General features: G+C 55.1%; 2 protein-coding genes across 2 annotated transcripts in view; one reads left to right on the top strand and one right to left on the bottom strand.

Moving 5' to 3' along the window:
- VOLCADRAFT_108275 (uncharacterized protein) overlaps positions 1-4,482 on the top strand; it is a 6,993-nt gene extending 2,511 nt beyond the window's left edge. Inside the window, exons 3-8 of the mRNA XM_002958673.1 lie at positions 1-65; positions 841-927; positions 1,644-1,861; positions 2,398-2,615; positions 2,996-3,039; positions 3,887-4,482. Coding sequence (XP_002958719.1) covers positions 1-65; positions 841-927; positions 1,644-1,861; positions 2,398-2,615; positions 2,996-3,039; positions 3,887-4,186 — 932 coding nt within the window. The 3' untranslated portion in view covers positions 4,187-4,482. The remainder of the gene's footprint in view (positions 66-840; positions 928-1,643; positions 1,862-2,397; positions 2,616-2,995; positions 3,040-3,886) is intronic.
- A 1,127-nt stretch (positions 4,483-5,609) lies between these two features.
- VOLCADRAFT_100025 (uncharacterized protein) lies at positions 5,610-8,234 on the bottom strand (the record flags this gene model as incomplete). Its single annotated transcript, XM_002958662.1, has 5 exons — positions 5,610-5,671; positions 6,058-6,271; positions 6,420-6,516; positions 6,761-6,859; positions 8,170-8,234. 5 exons carry the CDS (start codon positions 8,232-8,234, stop codon positions 5,610-5,612), a joined length of 537 nt encoding a protein of 178 aa, XP_002958708.1.
- Between the last annotated feature and the right edge of the window lie 1,072 nt (positions 8,235-9,306).

Genomic DNA, 9,306 nt, shown 5'->3' with positions numbered 1-9,306 from the left:
ACCGCGTAATGGCAGTCTTCCTGCCCCGCCAGCCCATGCAGCAGGCAGTGACCGTGCTACTCAAGGTACGGGATAGGGGATACGGACAGACCGTACGGGTACGGGTACGGACGTGGGTACATGTGTATTTCGTGGTCGTGGTATCTGCACGCTTTCTGCAGTTTGTTTTGCCTTGCCTTCCTCTGGGGCCCATTACGTCCCCCAGATGGTCACATCAACACACCCTCATCCTGCCCTACGGGCGCACGTACCTGCAGCTGCGTGTGTGCGTGTGCGTGTGTGTATGTGTGTGTGCGTGTGAGTGTGTGTGTGCGTGTGCGCGCGCGTGTGTGTGTGTGTGTGTGCGTGTGCGCGTGTGTGTCTGCGTGTGTGTGTGCGCGTGTGCGCGCGCGTGTGTGTGTGCGCGTGTGCGCGCGCGTGTGTGTGTGCGCGTGTGCGCGCGCGTGTGTGTGTGTGTGTGCGTGTGTGTGTGTGTGTGTGTGTGTGAGTGCGCGTGTATTTGTGTGCGTGTGTGTATGTGTGTATTTGTAATGACCTAAACCGTGCTGAGGGAAATGCCGCTGGTGGTACACGGATAACTTTACCGAAGCGTGTGTATGTGTGTATGGGTATGTATGGGTGGGAGTACGATGTCGCTAGCAACCTCACCCTCTCTCCGTCCCGCGATTGTACGACTCAGTGCACCATTTATGGCTAGCTAGGGGTCCCTGGCCAGCCTCGCCGCCACTGCCACTGCCACTGCCGCCCCCTCGCGATGATGATGATTGTCAACATTGCACGCCCCGCCCACCACAACGCCACACGGACCTACTGTTGCCGTGCACCCGTACTGCCGTACAGGAGTATCTTCCGGTGGCCCGCGCAATGGCCCTCAACGAGCTGCTCATCCTGTCCAAACTCTTCAATCGGCCTGAGGACCTGTACGAGGTACGACACAGGGATTGTGGGCGTATCTGGATATACCCATATGGCCCCGGCCCACGGGCAGTTCCCATACACAGCGCACAACACCCCTCCTCTTCCCCTCCACTTACCCCACCTTCCGAGGTGCATCCCGCCGCTCGTCCCCTTCCCTTTTTTCCCCTTAATCGCCTTTTCCCCTCATTCGCCCATCCGCACCACTTCCCCGCCGCCCCCTTACCCAGTGTTTTTAAAAGTGGTTACTAGTGACCAATTGGTTACTGAAAAAATATTTCCCTTCCAGAAGGTGGTGTGTCACCTGCCAGTATTATTTCGCGTCACCTGCCAGTAACCCGTAACCAGGTGGTCGCCAGGAAATTGGGGGCCACATACCCCCCCGGGAGTGGTGACCACCTAAAATGCTTTTGACGCTTGGATGGGAGCAGTGATGCTTCACACAGCTCGGCTCGGAAACGTGTTGCCGTACATAGAGTCAAAGTTGATGAAAGCTTGCTCAGACGGCTTGTTCATTATAAGTAATTCAATACTCTCAATATGGACCAGCAATGACTTAATACGTGAAAATGATCCCAAATACGGTTGTGAAGAAAACGGGTCCGAAGTCAGGAACATCGCGACATGTTTCCTGTCTCCTCTTACCACCAACGAGCAACCTCTATTGGTGAGGGCCTTACCATGTCTCCACCCCCCGTCCCTTCCTCTCTCCTCCCTCCCCCGCTCAGGCCGCCATAGCCCCCCTCCGCCGTCGTCCCCGCGTGGTGCCACTGCTGGGGTATTTTGTTTCGCCACCCTCGGCGCCCAAGGAAGCCGCGTCGGTATCCCTGGACTCCGCGGCGGCCAGCGTGTGGCTCGTGTATCGGTATGAGAAACTGATGCCCCTCTACATGTACCTGGGATTTGTACAACCGCCGGAGGGAGCAACGTCGTATTTCAGGCGGACGTGAGTGGGTGGGCGAGCGAGTGAGTGAGTGAGTGAGTGAGTGAGTGAGTGAGTGAGTGAGTGGTGAGTGAGCAAGCGAGCGAGCGAGTGAGTGAGTGAGCGCGGGAATGAGCAAATGAGTGAGCGAGCAGAGGACAACTGCTAGGTGAAGGTGATATGGGTATGGAGGTGGTTTGGGGGCGAGCGAGGGTGCGGTAGAGAATATTCCTATATAGTTGATGTGCTGCGAAGCTAGAGGGCTCGGTGGTGCCGTACATTCTCCCCTTCTCGCCCCTTCTCGCCATCTCCAATCAAGTATACAATTTTGGTTCTGTCGGTGAAAGGGAGCCTATGTGGGCCGGTGCCCAGCCTGGCAAGTTGATCGATTTGTTCCGGTCGCTGTGCCGCAGTGGGTGAGTGGGCGGCTTGTGTCCCGCTCTACTTCGATTATCGATTTTCGTCGTTTATTGACCAGTTGACCTTTGTCGTAACGTGACATGCATGGCCGTTTCATCTTCTTTCCACATCGTGCATTTATCGTACATTCGTACGTTCAGCGAGGTGGCCGAGGCAGAGGCCTGGCGTGCTCGTTACTACTGGCTGCGAGTACTGTCTCGCGCTCTGCTGGATGCCGTGTCGGACTTCCATGACGCGGGAGTGACCCACGGGTCGATCTCTAGCCGCACCGTGCTTCTGAGCTCCACTCGCGATGCGAACGCGGATGCGTTAGTTGTCAAACTGGAGAACTTTGGATTTGGTCGCCTGGAGCCCGTGGGTGAGTGGGTGGGTGGGTGGGTGGGTGGGTGGAGAAGAGGGAAATTTGGCTGGGAGTGATGATAGTGATTACTTGGTGTTTTATTAAGGGCTTTTAGGGTTGGAGGAGGGGGAGGTTGGGGTGTGATAGGAGGCAAGTGGATTGAGGGGAAGTGTGTGCGGGGTTGGTCCGGGTTTTGAGAAGTTGAGTTTCAGGGCAGGAGGGAGGGGACGGTTTTGGGGGTTTAGTGGTACAGGTCTCTCTGTCCATCTTTCTTTCTGATCGCCAGATCGCCAGGTCAGGAAGTTTAGGATCTTGGGAAAAACTGTGATACTCGAAAACCTGTCGCTCCCGAGCTGACACTCTTTCGCATGCATGTCCACTCACTGCGGCCATTGCAGAACTTTACACCACCTCACGGAAGGGCCAAAAAAATGACCTGCAGGTATATGCGCGCGCGTGTGTATGTGTGTATATGTGTATATCTGTTACATATGGATCCGGGCCTGATGCTGGCCAGGGGCACCTAACCATACCCCAATGGGAATGAGAGCGACCACCGAAGCACTCCATCATTGGAAGGGCGTTATACTATATTGGCCAGAGTCCTAACCGTCCTCTATGTTGTACAGCTCTACAGCTGCGCGATCTACCAATGCACTCACACCGGTGCCAATCGCCACCCTATCCTTGCGAATATGGCCGTCGCCTGGTTTCGTTTTCCAACCACCATCATCTGGAATGCAGCCTGGTCCGGTCGCTATGCAGTATTACTCCTCTACTCTACTATGCGGCAGTGTCTAGATGTTCATGATGAGCTCCCCCTCCAGCCGCCCAGCGCATTGGAGGAAAACACACTGTTTCACATCAGCATTCATCACCCCGATCTATTTCACCCGGGGGCGGGGGACCAGCGGTGGGATCCGAACCCACATCGTCCGATAACATGTGTGTATGTGTGTACAAATCATGATGGATACACGTCTTTATCCAATAGAACTGATTTTATTTAATGTGTGTTATTTGGAGGGGGCGATGAGGGTTACAGTTTGCGGCGGAGCGTAGGGGCCTAGGGTTACAGTTTGCGGCCGAGTGTAGGGTGACAGCTGACATGGTGTTCGTTATAAGTTGGTTATGAACCCATTCTTACTTAAATTGCACCCTTTCCAACCGTGCCAATCATCAACCGCCAACCACTATCCCCCAATCACCAAACGTCCCCGGCAAACATTGAAATATCTCTCCCTCCGAAACCAAACCCCTGAGCCCCCAAACACCCGCCTGCCCCGCAGGCAGTAGCCCTGACTCTCCTGGAAGTGTATTGCGCCGGCACCTTCACCTCCACCACCAAATACCCCATCGGGCCCCTGACGCGCACCTCACTGGAGCGGCTGCTGTTTGAGACTTACCGCGGCGACGTGGCGGCATTTCGACTGTATTGTGCAGCTGATCCGTCATTGAGCCGTCTGGTGGCCTTTCTGGATGAGGGCCGCCGATCGGGCTGGGAGTTGATTGCGGAGCTGCTTAGGGGCCATTGGGGCGCTACTGCGCTGCTGCACCAACCGTTTTTTCATATGTTGAATTCACGTTAGATGCGGATGCAAAGGTGAGCGAAGGAAGGCCTTATGGGTTTTGGTATGCAGGGCTGCGTTGAAGCTGGCGTGGAGGATTTGAGATGTTTGGGCTTTTCGGGGATGTCTGTCTGGTATCTGCGGTGTGTGTGTGTGTGTGTGTGTATGCTTGTGATGTTTGGGGGCCTTGGCTGTCGGATGCATGGGGTTTGAAATTTCGAATTTGAATTGTGGTGTTGGTTTGGATTCGGATCACAAACAATCCCTTCTGATTAAAAAGGATGCAAACCTCTTTTGCACTGTAATGTATGCATGCATGCGTGTATGTGTGTATGTATGTATCACCTGTGCACAAACTCTCTCTTTTTCAACTGGAAGCAAAGAATCTTTCTTTCGTGAGTTGCGCACATGAGTGAATGAGTAGAGAGTTGTGAAGTATGTCGAACAATCCGTCAGCACCATAAATCACGTCGTGGGGGAGATGGGTACTGATGTTGTTGAGGGATGTTCGGGGTCCACTGTAACAATCGCATCCTCCATGCGCTGCCAAGCTGCCTCTCATCCTGAGCTTGTGACGGCTGCTGCTGTGGTAAAGCAGCAATCCGCCCAAGTCCTTGCAACCAGCCACTGCGTGCACGACTTGGAGAGGCTCCGGTGACACCATGGCGGCCGGCCCCCACGCGTTGCGCACATCGGCGAACTTCTGTTGGGTGCTGGTCCGAACCAGCATCATCATGTCTTGATGTCATCAGGTAGCTACAGACTACAACGGATGAAATTCTATTTTATCCATTGCACTCTTAAAATCTTAACGAAGCACTAAATGGAAGGTGCTGCTATGGGTGCTTTAGTCATACTCAGGATTTTCGTCCAGAAATGTACGAATGTACGAACGAAGAAGTCATCCCAAATCCCAAAACCTACTGATCCAATGGAGCGGAGCCCGGAACCATGTGCATGACGTGACGTCATCAAGCCTAGGGCATACATGTGCACGACGTCACCTTCCCACGGGACCCGCCTTGGACTTGGAGAAGCAACTTCTCACAAAAGCTGGCGAAAACGAGTCGCCTGAGATTTGAGATGAAGACGATGATTTGTCAGATCTGACAGAAAAAGTAAGATGCTGTATCTCGGCTCGGAGTCGAACAGGCAAATGTTTCCTCCTCTGTCGTCTTTATCTTCTGCCACTCGTCGCCTGCGGCCTCTATCCCCTGCCACCTCTGTCCCTTGCCGCCTCTATCCCCTGCCGCCTCTATCCCCTGCCGCCTCTATCCCCTGCCGCCTCTATCCCCTGCCGCCTCTATCCCCTGCCGCCTCTATCCCCTGCCGCCTCTATCCCCTGCCGCCTCTATCCCCTGCCGCCTCTATCCCCTGCCGCCTCTATCCCCTGCCGCCTCTATCCCCTGCCGCTCCTCGCCTGCCGCCTTCTCCCCTGCTGCATCTATTCCCTGCCGCCTCCTCCCCTGCCGTTAAAGGCGGCCCAGCGGGGGCAGGTGTGCCAACCTGTATGGCAGGCTTTCGAGAGTGGGAACAGCAGCCACACGCTGTCTTTCCTCTTGCATTTGGTGAACGTGAGACGCCTTGGTGTAGCATGTGAGCATGACATCTATGGATGCGCGCGCCAGGCCCCTGGGAGGTTGCTCCAGATCGATGACCCACGGTTCGGATCCAAAGCTCAAGCCTTGCGCATAGTAATTTGAGGAGACAAACAGAGGAAGGGGACAGAGGAAGGGGAAGCATGTTATCTGGTGTCCAGATTTGTTGGGAGCAGGTCTCAACACCATGAGAAAAGAGAGGTTCTAGAGGTTCGTATACATCAGGTTTCTATGGCCCCACACTGGGACTGGTGGAATTCGTGCTGTGTTGTGAGCACCTGATGCAACACATACCTGTGACTGCCAGAGCAGGTGTTGCTGGTATGTTCCTGCGCTTGAGCAGTACGCTGGTTACTGGCGCCCTGCCGTCCGTGAAGTCCGCAGGCTCAGGCAGGGTGATGTTCAGGGTGCTGCTGTCTACTGGGAGCACCGGCACTAGGCCGGCCGTGTTGTGCGCCCTGTTGAAGTCCTCGGGGAGCAGCTGGGTGGTAGGTGGCAAGCCGTCCGGCTGCACCAGCAGCGCCAGTGGTGCATACCGCAGATTCCACACGCCATTAACCGGAATTAAAACAGTGCTCCGTCGTAGTACAGTGTTGATGCGGTCAAGCCGTCAAGCTGTTGAGCCGGCAGCTGCTGTGCCAAGTCCCGAAGCCGACCTGACACGGGCACACCCTCCGCACTGGGCTGCCTGCTGTGCGAAACCAGAGAATCGACTGCCCGCCACCGAATGAGCAGCTTGCTGCGCCGTGCGGCCTGCAGCATGAGCAGGCGGCCGTTGAGCAGGTGCCGGGCGTCATTGCGTGTCGTCACAACTCATGGGCCATGCTCCCCGGTGTGCAGCAGTGCGGTCCATTGGGATGGCTGTAGGACCCGAGACTACAGGAAGCGCAGCAGCTTGCGTGCACCAGACTTGTTGGGCCCCGGTTGTGCAAAAGTAGTGCGATAAGCGGGTCAGCAGCTGGCCATCCGGGTCACTGCCCTGCCGCTGTTAATCCACCAGCCGGATGACGTCTGCGTCACGATCCAATAGCCAATTAAGAACGTCTCGTCCTCGGCTGGCTGCCCATTGGGACACTGTCGCCTTGCCTGTCGGCGGCTGCGCATAGGTGGCCGGCTGAAAGCGGCGCAGGTATACACAAGTTTTTAGTGGGACGACGCCTGGGCTGGGGTGCTGCAGTGGGTCACCAACGGCTGCTAGGTCACGGCCGTTGAGCACAAACAGATCGTCTGCCGGCCTGGCCGGGAGTCGCGGCAGAAAACGAAGTGCGACCTCATTGCAGTTGCCCAGGTGGTCTTGGATTTGGTCATGTATGTGGTCATGGATCCGGTCATAATTTGACATTTTCATCCCATGTTCTCGTTGCATAGTAGCTGTCGTACGGCATGTTCTGCACCAAACACTGCTGTACGTGTCGTACAGCACGACACAACCCATTCCGGCCGGCTCGGTTAGCTCAGTCGGTAGAGCGTACGGCTGTTAACCGTATCATGCCCCGTGGTGCATCCTCCTCATCCTACTATATTTGTCATCATCCACGTCACCATCATCGTCACCATCATCGTCACCATCATCGTCACCACCATCGTCACCATTGTCCTCGTCTTCATCCCATGTTCTCCTCCATTGCTCATTTGCGCTCGTTCAGGAATGTTGCCAGTCCCTAGGCTTGCACCTTGTGTCACATGCCTGTGCTCGGCTTTGCCTACGTAGACAGACATCTTTGCGGTTTGCATTGACACTTTTCAGAGCTGCACGCTACAGGAGAGTGCGGCTCATACACACCGAAAAGTGGCAAGCCAGTACACATACAGAAGATTGCCAAGACAGTACACACACAGAGGAGCACGAAAACAGTTGGTTGCCTCTGAGAGGACTCGCCGGGTGGCCCAGCCACCTACTCAAGCATGCAATCCGTCTGCCGCCCGCAGCTACCCGTTTTCGCTGCTCAGGTTACTGCCTCACGCGTTTCCGGATTAATCATCAACCACGACCACCTCCCGTCAGGGATGGGCCGTTGTCGACTGTAGGCTCAGAGCGGACATGCCATCGACGCAGGTGATATCTGGACCGACGAAATCATCAAGAACTTCCACGTGTCAGCCCCCGCTCGGGTGACAGGAGACCGCGACATCCCCCAGCATGTATCGAACCAGCGATTGTGCCTTTCAAAGGCACAAGCCTGGACGCTGTGTGTCCACAGTCGGGTCTAGAACAAAACCAATCTAGAACAACGCTCCCATGGTACGCCATGTCAGTTACCAACTCCGTCCCACGTCCCGCCCAAAGCAGCCCAAAGCAGCTCGCGTTTCGTGCATACTACTGCCGGCCGCCATTGTGTGGAAGGCATGTGCGTAGCCACAGCCCATACAGCCATTGATCATCATTGGTAAGGAAAGGCGTCTCACCACGATGAACTGTAGGTCGTCATCCTGCTAGTGGGCTCGCGCGGACCCGACGAATCAAAGGCCATAGAGCCCTGTTTGCAGCTAGTTGCTGATGAAGCATTGTTGATGGCAAACCTCCATGTAGGAGTAACCTGTACAACCTACATTTATAATAACCTAATTGTAACCTGATTGCAGGTTGCATAGTAGCTGTCGTACGGCACGTTATGCACCAAACACTGCTGTACGCGTCGTACAGTACGACACAACCCGTTCCGGCCGGCTCGGTTAGCTCAGTCGGTAGAGCGTACGGCTGTTAACCGTAAGGTCGGCGGTTCAAACCCCTCATCGAGCGCACAGGACAAGCATGTGGGGTCGTAGCTCAAATGGTAGAGCGCCCGCTTAGCATGATGCGACCATGAAGCTGAGCGCCGCAGGTAGATTGCGGGAGGTAGGGGGATCGATGCCCTCCGACTCCATGAGATACACCATTGAAGGACACTCCTGAGCCACACGATGGTTTTGCTAAGGCGCGACATAGGGTACATGGAAGGTTGCAGATTCCACCAGACCTGCGGAAAAGAGGTCACACACACACACACAGAGTCCGTCCAACATAGGAAAGTGGATGCAACCCCACGGAGATGTGACGCGGATGAATCATATTATATACATATATGTACAATCATGGATGGACCCTATTATCTTTATTGAAACCTGCTCCGAGCAGACCAGGAGTAGGCTCGACACAAACGTTGACTGGGCAGAGTCAACTGGATGCTGGGGGTGGGCTTTCACACAATAACATATACGCGGGACTGTGTTCCCTGCATCTCTAATAGAGGCCTTTCCAGAACCGGAATTCAGAAATTAGAAATCAGAAATCAGAAATCAGACTGCATACCCACACACTCGCGGCGTGTGCTTCCAAGCATCTCGAATGGAGGGCCCTGGACACTGTCTGTCTTGACAATGATGCAGGTAGCCGCCTTCCATTCCCTAAAACGTTGTGGAGCGGAGCAGAGGCGGCGGCTGTACAGGTATAGCGCTGCATATGCCAGCAACGCGTGCGGTGTTGGTGGCGCCTGTCTAAGGCTAAATAAAATTCCCGTATACGGATACACAACCCCGTCATGCTAGGTAGAGGGAGAGAGATAA

The sequence above is a fragment of the Volvox carteri genome (genome assembly GCF_000143455.1).
Source record: "Volvox carteri f. nagariensis unplaced genomic scaffold VOLCAscaffold_102, whole genome shotgun sequence".
Lineage (NCBI taxonomy): Eukaryota > Viridiplantae > Chlorophyta > Chlorophyceae > Chlamydomonadales > Volvocaceae > Volvox > Volvox carteri.
The sequence above is the reverse complement of the archived record's forward strand: the minus strand, read 5'-3'. Positions and strand labels throughout refer to the sequence as shown.